Source organism: Leguminivora glycinivorella, chromosome 3 (assembly GCF_023078275.1).
Source record: "Leguminivora glycinivorella isolate SPB_JAAS2020 chromosome 3, LegGlyc_1.1, whole genome shotgun sequence".
NCBI lineage: Eukaryota > Metazoa > Arthropoda > Insecta > Lepidoptera > Tortricidae > Leguminivora > Leguminivora glycinivorella.
Window position 1 is genome coordinate 10,991,669 of NC_062973.1, and position 26,820 is coordinate 11,018,488.

The following is a 26,820-nucleotide window of genomic DNA, read 5'->3' on the forward strand; positions in this document are numbered from 1 at the left end:
ATCTGAGACACAGTCAATCTATGACCTCTGTAACTTGGACTTCATTGAAAATCTACTTCCATATTTTTAATAATTGATCTTTTTTGTGTTCAGATGAGTTTAAGGGTTTTCTTGGTTATTTTAAGCAATTAAAACTAAAATCTCGATAATTTACATAAAAATATTTAAAAAAAATACTTTCATAATATACCTATAAAAGTTTTAAGACACAATGACGTTAGAGTCTTATATTTTATTTAAATACAAGGCTTATTTACCTTTTCTTTTAAGTAGTATGCAACTAATAATAACTATATGCAAAACACCTTATTTATCACCTCTATAACTGGCATACCCTCTATTCTGGCCTCTATTAGTGATACCCTCTGTAAATGAGACAAACATTTTATTATGCCTGTCTAACTGAGACCCTGAATAAGTGGAATACCTCTTTAAGTGAGATAAATTTTGTCATCCCTTGAAGTCTCACTTATCCAGGTTTCACTGTATTTACTAGTTAATAGGCTAAAAGCACTTTATGTCGATCCATATTAGAAAATAACGATATCTAATAAATTATTTCGTAACAGTCCCACTTTAACAGAATAAATGATTATTATCTGTTTCCGTTACCTATTCAATAGAGTCTTATAACAGGAACACTGTAGGACAATATTAGAAAATAACGATATGTTAAAAAAAATCTTAATATCATGTATAATTTTGCATATTTGGCATAGATAGACGTACTTTTAATGAATGAATCTATTTTATTTCCAGTTCCAGTTAATATGCATTATTTGATTGTCCTAGTTAATAGTCTAGCAGGGAGCTGTCAGTCCGCGTTAGGAAACGGCGGTATCTAATAAACGGCACATCGCAAGTCGGTAATTTAATTTGCAAGCGCAGTCGGGCACATGCACGAGGCAGGACGTGTCCCCGTCGGCATGTGAGTGTCCCCGTCCACCTGATTCCAATATGTATGTTTACTTACATGATATCCTTAGGATCTTCTCAGTATCTCACCGACCACCTACCAACAAGAAGACAAATCTTCGTATAACTTCTTATTACCGACGGCAACACGAGCCCATCATTCTAAGCGGTTAAAAAGTTAAACCTACCTACATTGATAAAATTACTCTATGTATGTAAGCCAAAAAAATAACAATTGAATTACATCTTGGCGACCGGTCTGGCTCAGTCGGTAATGACCCTGCCTGCTAAGCCACGTTCCTGGGTTCGAATCCCGGTAAAGGCATGTATTTGTGTGAGCACAGATATTTGTTCCTGAGTCATGGATGATCTCTATGTATATAAGTATGTATTTATCTATTTAAGTATGTATATCGTCGCTTACACCCATAATACAAGCTTTGTTTAGTTTGGGGCTAGGTTGATCTGTGTGTAGTCCCCAATATTTATTTATTTATCTGGAATATTTATGGATCTGATCTATCAGTGTCAAAAACGTGAAGTGTCACAATAAAGTGTCAGTAGTCAGTGCACATCAAACCTATAACTTATCCAGATGTAATTCATGACCCCTGTTATTAGAATTATAATACATACGCCTGTGAGGCAAGATTATTTATGTGACATGTAGCTATACAAAGTTACACTGAAGCAAAGTTAATTAAGCTATCTAAATATATAAAAGAAGAAGCTGACTGACTGACTGACTGACATATCAACGCACAGCCGAAACCGCTGGTCCTAGAGATTTCAAATTTGGCACGTAGGTTCCCTATATAGTGTAGAGGAGCACTAAGAAAGGATTTTCCAAAATTCACCTCCTAAGGGGGTCAAATGGGGGTTCAAAGTTTGTATGGGGAAACAAGATTAGTTTGACTAATTTATTCGAAACTTCACAGGAAGATTCCTTAAGATATATGACTGAATACGTGTTTCAGGTTTTTTGAAAATTTAACCCCTAAAAGGGTGAAAAGGGGGTGATATAGTCAAAAAATCAATATGGGTATCGTTTTTATGGTTTATCGGGTCGCTGATCACGATAAATACAACGTTTTAAAATCTAACGAGGCGGAAGTGAAATACCTTCTCCCCTGTTGTGGTGCAATGGGGTTTAAATATCAAAAAAATATATAAAAGAAGATATTGACTGACTGACTGACATATCAACGCACAGCCGAAATCGCTGGTCCTAGAGATGTCAAATTTGTCAAGTAGGTTCCTTATATAGTGTAGAGGAGCACTAAGAAAGAATTTTCCAAAATTCACTTCCTAAGGGGGTCAAATGGGGGTTCAAAGTTTGTATGGGGAAACAAGATTAGTTTGACTTTTTTATTCGAAACTTCACAGGAAGATTCCTTAAGACATATGACTGACTACGTGTTTCAGGTTTTTTGAAAATTTAACCCCTAAAAGGGTGAAAGGGGGTAATAAAGTCGAAAAATCAATATGGGTATCGTTTTTATGGTTTATCGGGTCGCTGATCACGATAAACACAACGTTTTTAAAATCTAACGAGGCGGAAGTGAAATACCTTCTCCCCTGTTGTGGTGCAATGGGGTTTAAATATATAAAAGAAGATATTGACTGACTGATTGACATATCAACACACAGCCGAAACTGTTGGTCCTAGAGATTTCAAATTTGGCACATAGGTTCCTTATATGGCGTAGAGGAGCACTAAGAAAGGATTTTTCAAAATTCTCCTCTTAAAAGGGTGAAATGGGGGTTCAAAGTTTGTATGGGGAAACAAGATTAGTTTGACTATTTTATTCGAAACTTCACAGGAGGATTCCTAAAGAAATTTGACCCCTAAAGGGGTGCAAAGGGGGTAAAGTCAAAAGAACCATATGGGTATCGTTTTTATGGTTTATCGGGTCGCTGATCATGATAAATACAACGATTTTAAAATTTAATGAGGTAGAAAAGAAATTTTCTCCCCTGTTGTTGTGCAATGGGGTTAAAATATCCAAAATAGCCATAAGTATAGCTTTAGTTTTTATCTTTACTTCTGGTTCAAGAGATTTCAAATTAACACGGAAGTTCCTTAGAGGAGCACTAAGAAAGGATTTTTTAAAGTTCACCTCCTAGCATGATAATTTGACAGGGGCAAGGACAGGGACAGGGCCAGGGATAGGGACAGGGACAGGGACAGGGACAGGAACGGGACAGGGACAGGGACAGGGACAGGGACAGGGACAGGGACAGGGACAGGGACAGGGACAGGGACAGGGACTGGGACAGGGACAGGGACAGGGACAGGGACAGGGACAGGGACAGGGACAGGGACAGGGACAGGGACAGGGACAGGGACAGGGACAGGGACAGGGACAGGGACAGGGACAGGGACAGGGACAGGGACAGGGACAGGGACAGGGACAGGGACAGGGACAGGGACAGGGACAGGGACAGGGACAGGGACAGGGACAGGGACAGGGACAGGGACAGGGACAGGGACAGGGACAGGGACAGGGACAGGGACAGGGACAGGGACAGGGACAGGGACAGGGACAGGGACAGGGACAGGGACAGGGACAGGGACAGGGACAGGGACAGGGACAGGGACAGGGACAGGGACAGGGACAGGGACAGGGACAGGGACAGGGACAGGGACAGGGACAGGGACAGGGACAGGGACAGGGACAGGGACAGGGACAGGGACAGGGACAGGGACAGGGACAGGGACAGGGACAGGGACAGGGACAGGGACAGGACAGGGACAGGGACAGGGACAGGGACAGGGACAGGGACAGGGACAGGGACAGGGACAGGGACAGGGACAGGGACAGGGACAGGGACAGGGACAGGGACAGGGACAGGGACAGGGACAGGGACAGGGACAGGGACAGGGACAGGGACAGGGACAGGGACAGGGACAGGGACAGGGACAGGGTTAGGGTTAGGGATAGGGATAGAAATAGGGGACGGGGACGGGGACGGGGACGGGGACGGGGACGGGGACGGGGACGGGGACGGGGACGGGTCGGGGACGGGGACGGGGACGGGGACGGGGACGGGGACGGGGACGGGGACGGGGACGGGGACGGGGACGGGGACGGGGACGGGGACGGGGACGGGGACGGGGACGGGGACGGGGACGGGGACGGGGACGGGGACGGGGACGGGGACGGGGACGGGGACGGGGACGGGGACGGGGACGGGGACGGGGACGGGGACGGGGACGGGGACGGGGACGGGGACGGGGACGGGGACGGGGACGGGGACAAAGATTGAGATAGAGACGGGGATAAGAATAGGGATTGGGGTCGGAATAATCGGTCGGCAATCGATATCAAGGCAGTGTAAAATGCAGGTGGCTCAGTGGGAAGGTATTAGTAAGTAGGCATCGGCGAGTACAGTTTATTTTTTACATAATTGTAACAGTGTTTGACGGTGTATGATTAGTACCAATAAATGTATCTATCTATCTATCTATCCTGCATCCGTAATAACTATTACATTCAATGTGCTGTAAGAAGATCGTTGTTTGCTTGCCTTTTATATGTTTACGTTTGCAATAAGTATAAGCAAAATGGAAAAAATTGTAAGCGATAATGCAAGGAAGTACTTTCTACCCTACCGACCATAGCGTCGAGATACTGGCTATGTGGATTGTATGAAGTTTCCCCAGTATAAATATTTAAATAGGTAAAATACATACATATTCGTACCTACTACCTACGCTGTAGTCGCTTTGTAACAATTCTACAATCATTGCAAGAATTTATTTTAAAGCAATAGTAATATGTGTAAGGTGTACCTGTAGCCAAAACCGGACCGTACAGCAAATATAAAAGCTATTAAACAAACATATTACTTATATGAACCATAGACTTCAGCCGGGTACGGTAGCGTAAATGATGACCTGTAATGCACTTATATCGGACGTGCATGCAACGAATCCAGGTGTGGTGCCTCCGTAACGTACTTACCTATAAGAAGGCAGCCCACCCCGTGGGGGACAAAAGAGTCAGTCTACCTGAAAGCCCCCATTGTACTGTTATTGTTTACGCGACTCCACTAAAAGCGAGGCAATCGTGAACTTCGGCCCTTTCGTATGTAAAGTAACTGTCGTAATATTTGTTTCTTAGCCAAAAGGCACAACTTCAAAACGCTGCCAGCCGAAACGATGTAAAGGGCTCTTAAATTATTCCGCGAGGGAAATGAATAATACTGTAACAACGACTTATTTTTAAAGACATTTCATTCCTCCCGATTTTGATATACTTATTTATTACCACTGAAATTCTGCTTTTAACGTTAAGTGCAAGTCTATGTTCGAATTATTTAAATATATATTCGTGGGCACTACGCACTTATTTACCGTTTATCGTAGATATAAACACTTAATTTCGGTTCATTTAAATATTCAAACAGATGTAAATATTGAATTAGCAGCCAATAACAAAATACGACCCGTATTTTAAGTGCAACGCAAACCACAATGCACATCAAAATTTAACACGAAACAACAGAACGTTTTACCGCTGTAAAATAAAACGGGGTGTTGGATTAGGCAAATTATTAAACATTGTAGAGCGGTTACAGTGTACGTAATTAGTGATATCAGTTCTGTGAATGGTGGAGATAAAAATAGCAAAACACATGTTGTTCGTGCCAGATGCCCTGCGACCTTACGTTGCTCCGTTTTATAACATTACACATTTTACTCGCCGCCTTTAAATATCGCTGGTGTTTCACACAACATTAACGTTTATTGTGGCGTAAACGATCATTGTCTCATGCCGGTGGCTGCCTCACCTTGGGACGCAACAAAGATACTGTTTATCGATACATTGTATTTATTTTATTTACGTCTATACTTTACGATTATTCGCTCATATACTCAAAGCTACTGTTTGGACATTGTAGCTCAACGTCCGTTAGTTAGAATGGTTTCTGAATTGAGGCTAAGTTCTGATCTGAATGCTAAACATCTGGTTAGAGTTGTGATTAATGGAACGTTATTAAGCCGGCCTAACGGATATCTAATGCACTATCTTAGCATTGCCGGGCTGAATGGGCCGAATATCAAACGCTGATCACGTTGGTCGCATGCTCGCTGACGTTCAATAGCTATTCGGTATAGTTTGCCTGAATGCAGTGCCGATTGTCATTGCCTCATTGGGTCGGAACGTGGGTAATTATTCACCCAAACATTTGTATCGACAAATGAATTCAATTTGCCGCGGCTATTGTTCTCCACAAAGTTTTTCAACGGAGTTAATTAAGAAAGCAACTCAATCGACTGAGAGAATCGGAGCAGCGCCGCTATCTATAATTACTTTTATTAATTTGCTAAACCCTTTTTCATCTCCAGTTTCTTACTGTCTTTTTGATACATCACAATTATGACGACGCGAGTGCGTTAGCTATAAGTTATAAAATGATTATGATAAAGACGCCATCTGCCGGCCAAATTTATTCATACCTACTTTCATTTATTACCTACTTACAATTCTCATTTCTACTACCAATTGTCTTTGAGGAAAACTTTACCTTCACTAATGCTGATGTTTCTATTGTGTACAATGTTTTCAAGTCAAAGAATAGTTCGAATAGGCGATAGTATTCATATTTACTCTTCTTCATTTCACAGATCGGTAACAACATTTTACGTCGGGATTAAATCGTGAAAAGTCCTATCCAATATCCGACGACGATCTAAATGTTAGTACGAGTAGGTATGTCAGTCTTTTGAGGCTGACAGTCCGCTGAATTCCAGACGGGACTAAATCCAACATCACCTGCCTCCGTCCTCAAACGAATTGAGGGAGACTGCCGTAACGTATTCACGGCTGAAAAATCGGAATCTACGTCGATTCTGATTGCGAGAGACAAAAAATCTGTTCACTTTGGTCGGGTAATTTGTTAAAGAGCAGGCCTACTTACAGAGGTAAAGTGGATTTGATGTGTGATCGCCTAGTCATTAAGAGAGTCGAACGACGGAAATAGCAGTATCTATTTGAGAAGCACAGATGTGTGTCAACGCCGTAGCTATTTTAACCATATTTCATTCAAAATAAAGTGAAAAAAAAAACATAATATTAATAACTACTTATTATCTTAGACTTTAAAAAATAAACAACATATTTTACAACACAGATGTTTGGTAGGTATATATTTTGATAAGGTACCTTTTCAAAACAGCGACAATAGTAGCTTAATTTATATTCTGTGTCTTGTCTCACGAATATCAAGACAGATAGATATAGAGTGAGTATTTCGATCTACTTCCGAATTGTCCCATACTGAACATATAAGTGTGTTAATTGTCACCTCGATTAGATGAGCGAAGTATTCCACAAAATGATTCACAAGGTGGTGTGTCACAACGGCCACGGAGGTCAGAACACCTGAGCGTTTGGCGCGTTGACAAGTTGCATAACCCTCGGACGTTTGCCGCAAAAACAGGAAACGAGGTATAAGTTTAGATAAACAAATCATCACTATTCTGATGTTGCCACGCGTAGCGAGCAGCCACAATATTAAACGGGATATTTTTACGGCCAAATGTATAAATATGGCGCTCTTACTTTGACTATGTTAGCGAATAGAAAAATAAAAGAACACATTTTTCAACGTGATGCATTCCTACATACCTAAACATAATTTCAAATATAGCTTAACCAAAAGTATGCACCCGAAACAGGTGATTATAAAAACTGTACTAATCAATTAAATATTTGCATACACAAATACACATGTTTAAGTCTTCTTAGGTTAAAATGTTCAGTTTACTTACTCACGTAAGTCTCACTCAAGGGAGTTTTTTTTTCTGTTTTCTCAAAGTAGACATCTAATGTTGATCAAAAAAACAAATTTCAAATTTATACGGTATATGTATATAATAAGAATACAGAATCTCATTCTAAGCTGACTCGGTGTCCCAGATATTCATAGTTGATATATCTATAAATAAAATACATGTGGAAATGCACCCGGAAGAGGTAATATGCAGTGGAACTATCTGGGATCGAAACGCAGTCAACTCCTTGATAAGATTAGCTCTTTGAACTGCATTAAGTCAGTGCGGGCAAGACCGGCATAGTTTATTTGAAATAAAGTTTGAGTGAATAAAACTCTATAATTAATGTAGTCTGGCGTAATGCGCATGGTCCTATGGGATAGCAAATATTATATTTTACAAAGCTTTTATAATATTTTGGTAAAATAAGGTACTTTTAAGTGATAAAAATCACATTTTATAAGGCTCGGCGGGTTGACCGTCCTCCCGCGATGAGTACAGAAAGACCGTCTAGTGCTTGTTGTCGCGTAATTTCATATGAGACTAGGTTACAAAATCATGATCATTGTTATTTTACGTAATAACAGGGCAGAATGTGCTAGATAATTAATAAAATAACGTTGAAATTTTGAACATATAAGCATTTTTCTATTTATAAGGCAAGACCGGCATAAGTCCCGTAGATGGGGTTCATAACCTTTTCTTTTGCGGTCCAGATATTGCATAATACTGTTTTTCTAACGAACACCTGCGATACAATAGGCTCATATAAATCCAACTACTTATCTGTTTTTGAAACTTTTTATTAAGAAAGGTAATAGGATATTAAGGTACGTGAATTGGTTTGGTAACATTTCTTAGCAATGCTTGGTTTTTCTATAGTTACTACCAGAGTTACCACCTACCTGAGCTACCACCCCCGAAAACCTATTGAATTTTGTGTCAAAGTGACAGTCAGCAAAGTCAAATTCTAAATTGGTCATTAATTTAGAAATCAGCACCCCTGAAAACATATTTGACGACACCCATGACAATTTTTTGTCAAAGTGACAGCCAGCAATGTCAATTAACGGTCGGGTAGCCGTAAAATAGTCGGTCAAAAGTGTCAAAACCTTTTTAAAGGGTACCCATACGGTCCGTGTTGGGTAATGCTGTTTATAAAAACAATGATCAACTTTAAACCCTACTCTCTTTTGAAATATTTGTCGCCGCATGTTGCACAATCTACATATACTTAAACAAAAATAATAAAAAACGGGTAGAGCTTACGATAATTCTACCAACTTAAATATGATGATGAATAATGCAGTGTAGGCTTACTTCTGTTCACCTCTTATCATTCTTCACAACCATGTCACATATATTTTATTTTTACTTAGTACTTTCGAATGATTTTAGTAACACCATACGAATCATTATCAAACCTGTATTTCGAAGTTAAAATAAAAAACGGTACAACTATCATAAGCCAAAAACGTACCTATATATTGATATTGTTTACACTCGACTTATATCCAATAAAGCCTAAAAAAGGTTGGCAACTCCTTGTTTATCATATGCCGGTCTTGCCTTTCTCTTTTATGCCGGACTTTCTGACTAGGCACAATTTCTAAGTTACATATTTCAGAACATAAAACTAGAAATTGAGCGCGTTTTGAGTAGAATAATAGTACTAGTCAGAAATAACGGTTATTAAATAACTACGTTACATACATGATATACAAATATTCCGACTGCTTCTATTTTATTTTAATTTTTTGCGGAACCATGTTGAACTCGATGTTCGAGTTCGAAACGCGGATCAAGTTTATTGTTAACTAGTGTTCGTCCTAGGGATATGTATTGAAGACCAATGGATTAAGGATGAAAAACTGCTATACCTCCGGAGGTGTGAGAGGCGTTGATATATAAACACAAAAGTTATAGTCAATAGACGGTCTTTCCGGGTAGACGGTCTTCCCCACACTGACCTTACATCAAAAAGATAAGATATCGGATAGAAATCAATTCACTTTATCAATATAATAAACTGTTACGTTACGTTAATAGAATAAAATGAATATTCTATTCATGTTGATATTAAGTTTGTAATGCAGAAATAAGTATATACTTGTTTTTCGACTGTGTGATTGACTGAAGGAAAGGTAGATCGACTGTGTCAGAGATGTGAAAAAAAACAAATGCAAGCGAATGACAACCAATAAATAAATGCCAATGGAAGAATAAGTTTTTTAAATGTCATTTTGGCACAAACTTTTATCGCCGACTGTCTTTCAATAGTCCAGTCCGGCTCAGTCGGTAGTGATCCTGCCTGCTAAGCCGCGGTCCTGGGTTCGAATCCCGGTAAGGTCATTTATTTGTGTGATGAACACAGATATTTGTTCCTGAGTCATGGATGTTTTCTATGTATTTATCTATTTAAGTATGTATATCGTCGCTTAGCACCCATAGTACAAGCTTTGCTTAGTTTGGGGCTAATTTGATCCGTGTAAGGTGTCCCCAATATTTATTTATTATTATTGTATTATTATAGTCATCTTTTACTCTCCGAGACGTTTTTAAAAACCCCTTACTCCTATGACCACCTCTCTGCTCTTAGATCTTACAGCTTTAGCTCTTATCTCTCAGAGCTTTAGCTCGATTATACAATAATATTACATTGTCACGTGATTATACTCTGTCAAACAAGTCTGTCAGTAAATTAGAACAAAGAAAACTATATGCATCCTTTTCTTTAGGGTGTTAGAGAAAAGGATACCTATAGTTTTCTTTCTTCTTATTTACTGACAGACTTGTTTGACAGAGTATACATAGTTATCTGTGCAAAATTTCAGCTCAATCGGAAACGGGGAAGTGGGTAAAATTTAGCTTCTATGTTTTGACCCAAACTAACATAATTATTTAAGTACTAATAAGTCAAGTTAAATAAAAGCTTGTAAAGATATACATACAGACCGCGGAGACCTCAAGGTAATTTGATTGTTGTTTGATCATATCAATATTATTTCGACCACAGATAATAATGTATAATCGAATAATTGTTGAATGTACCTGATACCCTAAATATTATAAAAAATCGGTATAACGGAGCCCATTTTACTCATTTTTATGCACTCGATGCCACTTTTATGTTGGTACGTCGGTAACGGATAAAAATGCACTATCAACATTGACAGGCTTTCCCAACGCGAGCCAGTTTCAACAATATTCCCATCTACGGGGATTTTCACGAAAAATCGTGCTGGAAAATCGTGGCCACAGCGCACATCGCGACGCAGAAACAAAAACTGTGTAAATATTCATATAAAATATCCGATTCTTTGTTTCACACTAGATTAAGATTTATGAGACTAGCAATGATAAAAGTTTCCATTCTTCCGAGTCGGCGGGCAAGAAGTAAATTGCTGGTAAAATGTATATTCCTTTATTAGATCATAAAGCGACATGTTTTAAATTCAATATTGATAAAAATTAATCAATATTTAATTTAAAACATTAATCATGCTTAAAATGCTCGTTTTTAGGCCGAAAGTGTGAACGTGTTTGCTTGTCAAATATTTGGATAAGGTTAATTAAAATTAAGTTTACCTTGACTTAATACTGATAAGGCACATTCGTTAATTAACTCTTAAAAAACTCTTATCGATTGGTACAAGCTATAATTAACCTGCTGGAGTCTGTAAGCAATTAGCGTCCTGATAAGATTTTTGCATCACATTTCTAAAACCCAGAGCAAAGCTAAGAAAACGTCGCCGGCAATGCGGTTGAGATTTCCAGCCCAAGTGCAAATTAAATACTGTGCCCTCCTTAAATACTTGAAGAGTTTTAATAAAGGGAGAATGACTGAGAGCTGTTTGCGCATATTTCACTCTCAGATATACAAATGCAGGGCGGTATTTCTGTTCTCACATTTTTCAAGAAAATTTCCTCGCCTTGTCGCTCCGGAAAGAAATATTTTGTGGCATAGCATTTTATGGGCGCTCCAGAATACCTAGCCTACGTCACAATCGGTTACAATTCGTAATCCTATAGTAGCTAGCTCTCCCTATCGCTCTTGTGTAATACCAAGACACAGAGACTATGTTTCGATCGCCACGTAACGTCAACGATTGTCACTTCGGCTAGGCCGTCAGGATTACGTTGCAGTGTAGACTAGTGTGCTGCGTCACATTTCCCGGAGTGAAGTTTTGTCGCCTTTTTTTATATACCTGCATAATAGTCAATACATCCTGCAATTTACGTGCAGGGTTTTCTAAATTGCCGTTCGAATGTTGAGGGAAGAGTTTTGAGATGGCGGCATGATGGAGTCTTGGGTTTTTGTGTGATTGTGATATCTATTATGCTTGTGCTTGTGATCTTATAATATTATTGCGTGAACTACAATAAAATTCTATCTACTCATTAAAATGTAATTTATTATATTCTCCTAGTAAACAAAAACAAATATACAGAACCAAATACGGATGCCGAACACGCTAAACCTAACACTAATTAGTAACCTGAAGATTGCTAGGTTTAGGATTGCTAGTTACTCCAGGGGTGGAAGTATTCTATTTACCATAGTGTCCAAAGTAGACTAGAGTAGACCCAACTCTTCCCACAAAATAGGCGCAGACAATGGTAGTATATTCGCGAAAAATTCCTAGTAGAACCTACTACTTATGAAAATGTAATTTACTTGTAAACTTCGTTTAGGGGTTATAGGCATCTCATAAGTTTTATAAGGCCCGACATCAAGCAGAGGCAATTCAGACACTCAAATTCAAATTGGAAAGCTTAGGGAAAAGGCCGAACTCACATGACATAAGTAGCATTAAAATCATCCATTGTGTTATAATCGCCTTCCAGCACCAGACAAAAATTAAAGGGACGTCGTTTTAAGTCCAGGTGATGGAAACAAGTCCCCGTCTTGCGCATAATGAGGATCCTCTTTGCAATTTTTTGCGAGACTCGAAACTAATGGCCCTATTAGCATCTTCAACACAATAATTTAATTTTGCTCTAAATCTTTCTGAAAAATAAACTGCCGACCTCTTTGTCATTTTCCCTCTTGCTGATTCTGCAGTGCCGCCTAAATTTGTTTGCTTCATTTATTTTAACTCGTGATATCAAAGTCTGAATTAATTTACCTTTGTTTTGTTTTCTACAACGTGTTTATTGTTATTTTTGGCGACAATCCATAATCATATATCAGAGTTAATGTTGATGTTAATTCGATATTAGAACATTAATGCCGCCTTTTATACAGAGTGGGGCCTGTAACAGAGGCGAAGAATTGAACTGTAGGCTGATCTCCTTATACTGATCAACATTTGTTCAGTGACTTTTAAAAATTATGAAGTCTTTAAATTATAATTTTTCATACAAAATAAATATTAGCTTCAATGTACGCCATTATTGTTGTCATTGACGTTGTCTGTCACACTTTAGACTTAACAGAATTCGCAATACATTACCTCTTAGATAAAACTTTCAAGGGTGATAAAAATCAAAATACAAGTTATTTTTAAAAGTCGCCGAACAAATGTTGATCAGTGTAGGGAGAGTGGCCTTGGGTTCGATTCTTCGCCTTTATTACAGGCCCACTCTGTATAATATATGTTTTTACGAATGTTTAACGTTTATTATACAAGATGTACATAATAGATTTTAGTTAACATTGGGACATACTTTTCTAGGTGAAGTCTTGTACAAGTAATTAGTCTTAAAATATTTTAACTATTCATATGCCGGGAATGAATTTTAATTTCATACAAACATACCTTAGTAGGTATTTCTTTAGTAGCTTACTTAGTCCATAAAAGTAGTCGGTTTTGATTAAATAGTATCTTATTTATACTCCATAATGACCCTTACATTATATACCAAGACATATGTACCGTCGACCAAAAATGTGGTGTACCACCCTACAGTTGAGGTTCGTTTGAACGTCATGAGACAACAAGGTCGATTTCCCCTTGCAATTATATTATGTCATTAACAATTTCTCTCTCTACATATGACATGTATATATGACACTTACGTCATGCCATGTGTCAAGTCAATAGCGATCGTTAGAGCTTGCAGAAACTTTTGTCAAAAGTGGTAGACCATTTTCTTGGCGGACTGTACTAAATCTCAGCACATTAGATGCAGTATAACGGAGTCCACTAACATCATTACTGGCGCTATTATGGCCCCCGATGAGTGGTCGATAATGCAATTGCCCCGCCAGACGGGAACGGTTAAAAACATATCGGTCGACTACCCAATTTTGAACCAAATTCATTTAGGTGATACTTAAATTGAATTTGATTCTGGACCCTATCAAATTGTGCGATGTAAGCAACAACAACATTTCCATCGTCATCATTTAGATGGCTGGCAGTCCTCAACTGTGCGTTTCTCCAGAAACTTCCTGCCCCGCACAGCTAAACTGTGGAATGAATTGTCGCCTGCGGTATTTCCGGACCGATATGACCTTCAAATCTTCAAGAAAAGAGCGTACACCTATCTTAAAGGCCGGCAACGCACCTCCAACACCTCCGGCCCCGTAGCCGAATGGCAATTCTCCGACGCCAAACGAAAGCGATACGCCGCTGGCTCTGTCGCGCCAATACACGCGATAGAGATAGATATCTACTAGCGCTGTTTCGTGAGCGTTTCGTGAGCGATTGTGCCATTCGCGCCACCCTGCGGTGTCGATGGGCGGCGGTGATCGCTTACCATCAGGCGACCTGTCTGCTCGTTTGCCTCCTATCCCATAAAAAAAAAACCATCTTAAAATTATCGAATTGCCTAACTTGGACAATGCTTGTACGATGAAAAGATGGCATACCAAATGTCAAAGGTGACAAATATTTAACAAAAATATTATCGATGTGATAGGTATCCTTATTATTATAATTTTTTTATAAAAGTGCAGCCTCATAATATTTGTATCTTAATAAAGTCTTCTAAGTATTGCTCAAAGTGTGCAGAAAATGTATGGCTTCTTTGCTCCATAAATTGTCACAGATATATCTAATTTTAAATGAGTGGTAATTTCTACGAATAAATGAAATAGTTATAAGTTTTGAACTGATATTTAATTTTGACATCGTCCAGAACAGTGAATTTAATTCAAGTCTGTAAAGTAAGTAAGTAAGTAAGTAAACACTTTATTGTACAGAAAAATAATACAGCACATAATATTTAAAATAAAAAGTTTCAGTACAAAGGCGAACTTATCCCTTTAAGGGAACTTATCCCTTTAAACTATATTATGACCCAAATATGACGGCGGTGAAGCACCGGACTGTTAAATTTACATGCTCAAGGGTTAAACTTAATTAAGTTATTAAATAAATACATTTATTTACATATCTACGACTCAATTTGACTAATGGAAACAACTATGGCTATTTTAATTAAGTTGAGGATTAGTTGTTACTACATATAATTACATACCTTTAGATAAAAAAATACAGTGATTTTTAAACCTTACACATTATTAATTTACGGAAACTTTAAATTTTATAGTATCCAGGCGGGAAATTAGGGACAAGGGTTGTATGCAGAAGTCGCAGTCTCCTTTCCTCTTAAAGCATTGGGAATTCGGGACTGGGTAGTGATAAAACCATTAAAGATATCTTAGTTTATAGGTATTTATATTTTTACGTTTTTTATTGCGTTAGTGCGTTTTCACATTATCCGATCCGATATCGGATGTCGGACCGATATTCCGTACATTACAGGCGCCATCTTGGATTATTGCTATTGGAATCCTTCCGACATCCGATATCGGATCGGATAATGTGAAAACGGACTTACTCCATACGTCCCAGAAAATGACATTCATTGAATTAGATCCTTAGCCTTACCTAGACCATTTTTTCCGATTTTGCATTTGGAACTTTCTTTTATTTCCATATTATCAATTTATTGTGCAAGTACACCGGGACTTATGAGGCTATGATAAGAGCATACAGCGCCCCTGGACGCCTTTTCGTGTCGTTTACGCTATACACAAATGTATTCTAAAATCTCAAAAACTCATATTACAGGTTCAGAATAGTCCTGTAAGTCTCGTTAAAGTAAATAAACAAATATGACATAATATATTCGTAATGTCTGCGCTCATTAGCGTTGCGTTTTATGTAATCAGTGACGCGAGCGTTGACCGTGGACTCTACAATGTCATTATTATGGTAGGATTCATGGTAGCCTGCAACAATAGGACGAGGACGCATTATTTGTACAAATGGATTTAAAACTTTTTAGTATGGGTAGATGCTTCTTTTGGAACTGAAAATGGAGCCTGGAAATCATTTAACTCTTTTTTTAATAACTCTAGAAATGACCACAAAATAATACCGGGTGGGGCCTGTAACAAAAGCAAAAAATTAAACTGTAGGCTGTACTCCTTACACAGACCAACATTTGTTCAGCGACTTTTAAAAATAACTTGTATTTTGTTATTTATCACCCTTGAAAGTTTTTCCTAAGAGGTAATGTATTGCGAATTCTGTTAAGTCTAAAGTGTGACTGACAACGTCAATGACAACAATAATGGCGTCCATTGAAGCTAATATTTATTTTGTATGAAAAATAAGAAAATTAAAGACTTCATAATTTTTAAAAGTCGCTGAAGAAATATTGGTCAGTTTAAGGAGTACAGCCTACAGTTTAATTTTTTGCTTTTGTTACAGGCCCCACCCTGTATAAGATTGAACCAAAAGATTAAACACAACATTAAGTTAAATCTAAAAATAAATAAAACTAAATAACAATCTATAGGCACCTTTATAAAAATGTAATATGATAGTTCCAAATAAATGTTTATTTGGAACTTATACTTTGCGTAATTAGGTTTCAGAGATTCTCTGGTTGAATGTGAGTGCAAATGGAAATTGATATCCCTTGATATCAAGGAGCTTGAAAATTATCGTGTTTAACTTTTTATTTCTTTGTAAAATGATACATTCCTTAAAATTTGTTGGCTTGAAAAAACGAAAATATTGTCCAAGATATCTTTTTGAGGTTCCGTACCAAAAAGGTACAAAAGGAACCTAGGATCAGCGGTAGATATGGTTGTCGCATTCACATCGCTAAATATCAAAAAGATATCGATTTGAAATTTGTAACAGTTACCAAATTATTATTTCATTAGGCAAGGAACTAATGGAACTAGCGTGGAATTTAGAAAGAAAAGTCGTTTCGGGTTGCCCAATGCTAACATTGGAAGGAGTTTCATAATTAAATTAGGGGGTGCCGTAAGTTAGCGAGGCGGCGCGTGCGACTCCAGCGCGCGGCCAGAATGCGTAATGCAAACATCCCTCAAAAGAAAACAAGCAGTACCTGTATACGCCACACACTTGCTTAGGACGTTTTGAGTCTGAAACATATCTCTGTGCTTGAGAAAAATACCGCCTGTGTACGGTTTGTAATGGTACGTGATCTATTTTGCTAATGATTATGTGCATTAGTCCTGGGGACCTCTTAATGACACACTGAGCGACTTTAAAATGGGATGTAAGTTGCACTAATTCGTAAAGTGGATGTTGATTATTTATTTTTTCTACTCCCGTGTTGTTATTCGTCATTTACAGTGTCGTGCATAGATCGTTAAAACCCTACATAAAAGATGCCCGCCCCCGCCCGGGGCCCCGCGCACCCACGCATACGATATAGCTCTTAAAGCATTGTTAGGAAGCCTTTAAGGGATATAGCGTGGATGCGCGGGGCGCCGGGGGCTGGCGGCGGCGGCGGCGCGGGGGAGTGTGAGCGACAGTGCGAATTTCACGAAAGTTATTCTAGAAAACTATTAAAAAGTAAGTGCATGGTCGTAGAAAAAGTATTGTATGCAACGGTGTTTAACTGAGTCAAAAATACTCGTGGCGTCTTTATTAAGAATTTTCGGCTTCGCTTCAAATTGTTACTCACGCCACTCGTCTTTTTTGACCTCACTTAAACGCCAGTTGCATAAAATACTATATCGTATGGCAAGTTTACAATCTTACATGCAAATTACATGATTGCTTTAAAGCTTTAATTTAAGGTCAGTGTGGGAAAGACCGTCTACCCGGAAAGACCGTCTATTGACAATAACTTTTGTGTTTATATATCTACGCCTCTCACAGTTTTTCATCCTTAAGCCATTGGTCTTGAATACATATCCCTAGTACGAACACTAGTTAACAATAAACTTGATTCGTGTTTCGTACTCGAGCATCGAGTTCAACATTGTTCCGCAAAAAATTAAAATAAAATAGAAGCAGTCGGAATATTTGTATATCATATATGTAACGGAGTCATTTAATAACCGTTCTTTCTGACTAGTACTATTAATCTACTCAAAACGCGTTCAATTTCTTGTTTTATGTTCTGAAATATGTAACTTAGAAATTGTGCCTACTCAGAAAGTCCGGCATAAAAGAGAAAGGCAAGACCGGCATATGATAAACAAGGAGTTGCCAACCTTTTTTAGGCTTTACTGGAAATAAGTCGAGTGTAAACAATATCAATATATAAGTACGTTTTTTGCTTATGATAGTTGTACCGTTTTTGATTTTAACTTCGAAATACAGTTTTGGTAATGATTCGTATGGTGTTACTAATATCATTCGAAAGTATTAAATAAAAATTACATAGTTGTGAAGAATTATAAGTGGTGAACAGAACTAAGCCTACTTACACTGCATTACTCATCATCATATTTAAGATGGTAGTGTTTTTATAGATTGTGCAACATGCGGCGACAAATATTTCAAAAGAGAGTTATGTATGTTTAAAAATAAAAGTAAGCATTTTGAATCCAATTATTTATTCAAATAGAAAACATAATATTTGCGCACCCTTGACAAAACATATTTGATAAAAGTTGTTCGTCAGACGGCAGAAACTGAACCCTGGAGGCACAGAGGGTCATATCGAAACTATGACTAGTGGCACAAACTGTGCACTTCTCAAGCATTTCGTCTTGCTCGTCGATATATACGCTGGCGTTAGGAAGTGCATCAAAAAAAAGATTCTATCAATACATTCTTCGGAAGATGTATAGACATGATTTGTATATTGTTTGCTATTTTTAATAACTGAAACAAATATTTATGTATTAAGTATACAAATATTTATGTAAATATTTATGTATTAATGACATCTGAATCTCTACTGAGTTTTTGAAGTCGTAATCGAGCAAAATGGGGCAAAGGGTGTTTATTAAATCCTGAACGAAGTAAAGGAATCTCTAATCTCGCTACGCTCGGGATTCAAAATTAGAATCCTGAGCGTAGTGAGGGATTCAAGTATTAACGCTCAAGGTGGAAATAATTTTGCTACCATGTGACATATACAATTTTTCACGTCACCTATGAGGAAATTACCAAAATATTAATAATGAATATACCTACTGCAAATCAGTAGTACGAATTTAATCTACAACAATTTATAAACGATCATGAAATATAATGTCAAAACTCTTTTCATTGAATGAATATGTTATACTGGCAACATAAAATCCTTGAACAGCAAAGAACCACTCAGCTCCTCCAAGACTCGAGTTTGTAATATTCATTCATACTCCCTGAGTTACACACAATGTTTTTCATGACACTTGCAACATAAAAATATGTAAAAAAGATAAAAAAAATTAATATGGTACTAGAAATTTCATAACTCCCTTTAGAACGATTTTTCTATAACTCACGCTTCGCCTGCGTGTAAAATCACATTTAGTGTGAGAGTGTGATGAAAAAAAAATTACGCATTCATTCATACTGTAGTGACTATAGCAAAACCAAGCATTGCTAAGAAATGTTACCAAACTAATTCACGTATCTTAATATCCTATTACGTTTTCTTAATTAACATAGTTTCAAAAACAGATAAGTAGTTGGATTTATATGAGCCTGTAATATCATGACTAAATTGTATTCGCAGGTGTTCGTTGGAAAAACAGTATTATGCAATATCTGGACCTGAAAAGAAAAGGTTATGAACCCCATCTACGGGACATATGCCGGTCTTGCCTTATAAATAGAAAAATGCTTATATGTTGAAAATTTCAACGTTATTTTAATAGTTATCTAGCACATTCTGCCCCGTTATTACGTAAAATAACAATGATCATGATTTTGGAACCTAGTCTCATATGAAATTACGCGACAACAAGCACTAGACGGTCTTTCTGTGCTCATCGCGGGAGGACGGTCAACCCGCCGAGCCTTAAAAAAAGTGATTTTTATCACTTAAAAGTACCTTACTTCACCAAAATACTGTAAAAGCTTTGTAAAATATAATATTTGCTATCCCATAGGATCATGCGCATTACGCCAGACTGCATTAATTATAGAGTTTTATCCACTCAAACTTTATTTCAAATAAACTATGCCGGTCTTGCCCGCACTGACCTTATTTCTATGTACATAATTCGAACAGAGAAGGATCCCTATGCACACCGCTTAAGTAAGTCCTTACCTGGAATTGTACATTAAAGTGATGGTAATAAAAATAATGATGACCATAATAAAGAAGAGTCTTTATTATAGTCATAGCAAACGCGAATACAAATCATTCTTATAACTTTTGTTAAATTAAAGGCTAGGTACTTCGGGATAAAATGCCGTAGGTAATTACCTCACAGGTCCTACCAGTTAAATTTAACTATGCATTGTCACTGTCAGTGTCTAGCAAATAGATTGCTATGCAAATGAGATTTCTGTCCCACATTCGTATTTTTACTCATTTTATGTGAATAAAGTGTTATACACGATGAGTTTCCGGATCCAACTTTTCCCGGCACATTATCCCACACTCGCCGCTGGACACAATAGCACTCCGGCTTAAAATGTGGATTTTTCCCGGTCTGACCTTAATTGGATTCACTTTTAATTTATTTGCGCTTACTTTGATGTCGGCACACGCCTTAGATAAATAACCAATTATCCTGATTCGATTAAATCCTGTGACAGCAAGTGATCTGTAACACTTGAGCGTTTTTGTAATCTTGATGGCTTATTTTGTGAATTATAATTAGATTTCGTTACACGTGTAAACATTTAAAAAATGTTTCTATAGATTATTTACATATTGGACACGTTTGATGTTAGATTTGAATACAGTTAATTAAACGGCTTAGCGGTAGATATCATTACATATACAAACATACCTACTTAGGCGTTTTATTGGTTTCGTGTATAATTCGTCGTGTAGGTAATGGAAATAGCAACTACCTCTATAATATACCTACTATGTAACTTCCGAAAGATTACGAATACTCAAAAATATAGATATCATTCGCGATATAATAGGGATAACAGGTGTATATATTTACACTCTGTTTTACGTGAAATATATTATCCTGAATAATATAGCGTAGTTTTTCCGCGCGCACGTCGAAATTCCCGCAAGCAAACTAGCGGAAAAACTGATTCCCTTCCACCTGATTAAAGGATTCGTCGAGTGACGTATTGCGAATACAAATATTGATGTTCGGATTCGCGCCGGGGTGTGAACTGTGATCACATCACAGCCTAAATAGGCTTTGCGATTACGTAGCAGGGAGTGCCACTAACCCAATTTACTCAGAACGACCGGCTAACCCTAAAGCCAATGGGCTACAAGTATCACTAAAAATACAATACTTCCGACCTATTGCTTCTAAAGTATCAACATACGTCCATTCTACGCTCCACTGAGATTTATTGTCGAATCGTAAAATGCAGCACTATGTAAAAGCACCCAAATTGATTGGAATTGACGCGACCGAGCCTCAAATTTCAATTATGCTTGATATGTTTTATAAACGGGTTTTCAATATGTTTCCCTATCTGGTGTTAAGTTGACTGAGTCATTGTATATCACGTGTCTGTCAGATCTAGATATTTATTGTGTTCTGGTCTAGTAAGTTCCGTTATTTATGACCTTAACGTTGCTGATTCAATGGATGGATGGGTGGTTATATTGCTAATGATTAATTTCCAGTTCTAGGGTTATGCTAGCGTGTATTACCTACCTACTATATTCATGGTCTGCTCTCCTGACTAATGATATGAATTACTTAATTAACCGATTGTATTACTGTTGATTGAAGTATAATACTGACTCTACGCTTATACTGACTCCTGATTTATGCTAAAATAATAAAATATAAGTAGTTAATTTAAATTAGGTATTTTTTTTTCTCCTTGCGTTATCCCGGCATTTTCCGCGGCTCATGGGAGCCTGAGGTCCGCTGTGACAACTAATCCCAAGATTTGGCATAGGCACTAGTTTTACGAAAGCGATTGCCATCTGACCTTCCAACCCAAAGGGTAACTAGGCCTTATTGGAATTACTTCGGTTTCCTCACGATGTTTTCCTTCACCGAAAAGCGACTTACTCGTAAGTACCTAGGTAATGTTTGTAGGGTACAAATCTATCAGAGTATTTATATAAAGTAAGACCAAGTTAAATTGGCAGTATTGATATGCATTCACGTAAGTGCAAGTGTTATTTAAACGTTACATTGGGTATGTAAGAATTTTTACGATAATATTTCAAATGACACATGCCCTGATGGAGCTATCAAAATCGCTGCCAAGTTACCTTAATTTAACTCTATGTATTCAGCAGATATATTGTACGCCTTTATTGGCAAGTTAAATTCCTACTTGTAATAGGTACATCATTTATAGTACAAAGTGTACAAACAGCCATACATAATTCTCATTTATCACGCAACTGTCAGAACAGTAAATGTGCTTCCATTCTTTTTAAAAGTTGTACGGCGCTTCTTCTGAAATCACAATGGGTACTAACGGGATGCATTTAGATTCTTGGAAACCTATTCTGAGCTCTGTAGCTGGGGAGCCAGAGATGATAAAGGTGTAGTTACTCGAGCTTCATAGATGTTATGAAAAAAAAATTAGATAGCTGTAATATTTTGTTTTTCAGCGCTCAGAAAAGTATTCTATTTAAAATAAATTGTTATTTAATCATTGAGTAGATTGTGTATTTGGTTGTTGCAGGCCAAGTTTATCCTTTAATTTTACTGTCACCTTGACTGACAATATGATATTTTTGTAAGCTTTTCCTTGATCACCATTTTGAAGCCCAATTTTTTGTAAAGAAAATGTGGAATTGTCGCATAAAGTTGTATCATATGTAAACTTAAAAACATTGACTAAGACCAAAATGACCTAATCAGAATCAGAAATCTATATTATAATTTTTTTAACCTTTTTTTAATCTTATAGAGTAACTACGAGAATTCCTTCTTGGGCTCCCTTGCTATTAGGATGCAAGCGGTAAATAGTGCCGTGAAACTCCTGGAAATCCTGTTCCAGGATGTTTCTCACTACTATCAATTTTAGTATGATATCATTCTCTGCCAACGTAACAACAAAAGCAGTGTTTCTATGGGTGTTATGATTTCAATAGAACGAATATTCTACTGGTTTGTAATCACTTTTCCACGAAAGTGTCTCCTATTCCGCCCTACATTGTCCAGTATACGATATTTATGACGATATGAAAAGACGAAAATCGCGAAAAGAGCTAGTTAAACTAATGCAACCACCGTTAAGTATATTAACTTGCATTTATCGAATACTTACCGGCGGCGGTATGAACTTTTTGCCAAATTAAATTTAACATTTTAGACACTGTATGTCTACTTTGATATTCGTGATGCTTGCTTTATAAAACAACCCTTGGCAACTGGGAAGTGTAAGGCCTGAGTGAACGCCCGAACCGATGCGTTCTGCATGGAGTGAAGCGTCACTCTTGTACGTTTACATTTCTTTAACATATACGTCGCTGCACGTCCAACTCGAGCGTCCACAATCCTTAAACTAGAAATAAACTGTCAATTTCTACTACAATAACTAATCAACCTTTTTTTGTCCAACAGCGGTGTGGAGGCCAGGCGCGCCGACGCCGCCGCCCGCGCCCGCGCCGGTAGCGCGCTCGCCGGGCGCGCCGCCGCCGCCACCGCCGCCGCCGCCAGTCTGGACCCCGGGTGCTTCGCCCCAGACGCCGAGGAAGTCCTTCAGGCCTGTGCACTTTGAGGAGACGCCGCCTAGCCGCAGGAAGTTTGGGGTGAGTTTTTATTGCGAATTTGCAGATTGCTGTTGTCTTTTTATGGTACAGTAGACCAAGAAAGCGGTCTGTGGTACCAGTGGTTTATGGTACCAGTTTTCAACATTTTAACGATCGCTAAGGCTGACTTGACACATGGCATGACGTAAATATCATATATGGAGAGAGCAATTGTCACTGACGTAATATTATTGCAAGGGGAAATCGACCTTGTTGTCTCATGACGTTCAAACGAACCTCAACCGTAGGGTGCAGGTAAACCACATTTTTGTACCTCAAAAGGAAGAAGTTTCTCTTCCATAGTGTGGATGTGGACACTGGGTTTGGCACTTTTTCCCGCACTGCTGTGTTTGAGGAGACCAGAGAATTTCTTCTCCACTGTCGTAGTCTAGTCTCTGGGAAGCGCGGCCGCTTTGCCCGAGGCGACCAGGAAATTATTGAGATTTTATAAAGGTTTTTGTAATATCATTGAACCTTTAAATTTAAATTCTGATCTCTCATAGAATCGTATATGTATGTCTGCCTACCAGAATTAATTTGCTTCCAAACCTTAAATTTTATCAACATAATTTATACTTAGTCAGTTACCAGATGATGTGCCACGTCCTACCTTGAGAATTTAATATTACATTAGAATCAAGATTTTGGTATTTTCCAATTCAAATTATGTATCGTTACATATTATCCAATTAAATATTTGAGGTTCACAACCTAAACTGTATATGATATGAGTAATTGAACAAATTAATCAAGCAAACCCTAAGTGCTTAGAGGATTTATTTAAATTACAAGGAGAAGAAAGTCTTCGATTTACTAAAGTTTCAACATTTAATCTCCAACAGTGGCAAGTGCTATAAGGACTGAAAGTTTTACTAGGCAGATTAAATTACCTTTGGTAATGTAATGACTAGAATACCAGACAGAATATGCTTAAATGAATTGAGCTGAGAACTTATTTCGTTAAAACCTTAGAAACCATTTCAATACAGTACAATACAGTCTAGAAGAAACTATTTCAACCTGAATTTTTATGGCTGTTATGTAGGTCAAAGCTTTTAAAATTCTTGGAAAAATCGTACTACTTACTTAATAGCTTTGTAATGGAAACCTAAGTTAGCATGAACCAAAGACATATTAACTCCGTGTAGACGGATAAAGTCTAAGAAAAAAACGTACCTCAAAGCCATAGAGAAAAAGGTACGGTGGCCTAGATGGCGTTACACCTTTATGGAACCCTGTTTTGTTTTAATTATGTGTATAAATCGTAACAGTTTCAATCAGTGTGACTAAGTATCGGATTCTGACGAGGCGGCAGACCTGTGCTTTTATATACCTAATGTCCTTTCCGTGTACAATTTTCAGAGTTCGGAGCAGAACGGTTGCACGAGCGGTTCGGAGAGCGAGGGCCGTCTGCGGACTAGCCACAGCGCTCCAGCCACCGGCCTCAACTCCTTGGGCAACTCTTCGAGCCGTCTCCCGCGTGCGCAGAACCCCACCGTCACTCTTCTGCAGAAAGCTAGAGGTAAGAATAACTACGAAGCCAATGATTTTTTTTTCGAGAGGAATACACTAGCTGCATGAGTTCGGCCAGTCGGATATAATATCCAATCTAGAACCATCTTCCTCGTGAACAGAACCCCACCGACTTTTTATTATGATCACTCCAAAAACATGTCAAATGTTACGACTGTCTGAAAATAAATTGAGTATCAAAACACAGGTAATGTTTGGATATTTCTCAGCTTAAGGGCGTTCATCACCTAATCTATGTTAATCTTACGACTAACAACCCTCATAGGGCCCTTAGGCGTTTGTCAAGCAGTTGTTAGTATTCATAACATAACAGTCTAAATGTTATCTAAATTGGTCGGAGGTGTAGAGCCACCGGCATTCTGACTTCGCGGATGCTCATTTCCATCGCTTACCTATTCTGTAAACCAGCAAAACTATGATCTGAAATTACATGTTGGTGTTAGGAATCTCGGAGGTCCGCTATAAACTGGTCATTGCCGAATGGTACCTTCTCTAGGTAAGCAGATTGAATTAGCTCATGTCTCCCCCATGTCATTAGGATGATGTTGGGTGCCGTATAAAACCAATTTGATACACTACTTACCTAAAGATTTTACTCAATGTGGAAGGAACTTTGGGTCGACGTGGATAAAGATGGAATTTCCGTGTTATGCAAAGAGATATGAATTTGTTTAAAGATGCAGTTAAAGTATACGCGGGTTCAGATTCTTGAAGATTATTTGGTAAAGGATTATTGCACATACACGTCTTCCGGTGAAAATAAAAGGACATATAGACAAATACAAGGACCCTGGCTAAGGCCGCTGTACACACGGGCCTAACGGTTGGACCAACCCTTCGACCAACCCCTAATAGGCCAAGCGTGTAGAGGGCTACTTGGCCGTACGTTGGCAGTTGGCGCCAGCGCTGGCCGGCCAACCGACTGGTGTCGGTTTTTTGTCCACACATCAAAGGATCTTGGCGCACATGGCCAACTGCGTTCACACGTTGGCGCCTCATTCAGTTTGTCGTCAGCCGTCAGAGAGGACAGTAGTGAAAGATTTACGAAAATAATAAGTTTATCTATGCCAATAGTAGTGTTGATTTTAGGAAATACAATACCCTTGCAAATTTTTTATGTATTGCCTAAAAAAGATAAATGTGCTTATCAGCACGGGAAGCATGGTCGCGCGATAGACGATAAAATATCAGGCCGTCCCTATCGCACTTACAAATAGTGCGATAGGGACGGCCTGCTATTTTATCGTCTATCGCGCGACCATGCTTCCCGTGCAGAATATTCAAAAAATTGTTAATATTTCAGATAATTTAATTTTATCACGAGGTTATTATTTATTTATTAAATTTTGCTGACAACGTGAATGACCTTGAATGACCTAGCCTTTTCCATTCTACGTCCATCTTTTATGAAGGGCCAATGCCAAGTGATTGGTTTACCAATGTGTAAACAGCCACTCTTATCTTGGCCAAGGGCCTGCTCCAAGGGTTGGCTTCTTACCCGCCATGAAATCTTCAGACATTTAATAATCTCACGGATCAGAGTTCAAATG

At 38.2% G+C, this 26,820-nt stretch overlaps 1 protein-coding gene across 1 annotated transcript in view; it reads left to right on the plus strand.

Moving 5' to 3' along the window:
* The window catches only part of LOC125224634, a 169,903-nt gene that overhangs the window by 87,590 nt on the left and 55,493 nt on the right, over positions 1–26,820 (plus strand). The window contains exons 3-4 of the mRNA XM_048128059.1: positions 23,550–23,737; positions 25,100–25,259. Coding sequence (XP_047984016.1) covers positions 23,550–23,737; positions 25,100–25,259 — 348 coding nt within the window. The remainder of the gene's footprint in view (positions 1–23,549; positions 23,738–25,099; positions 25,260–26,820) is intronic.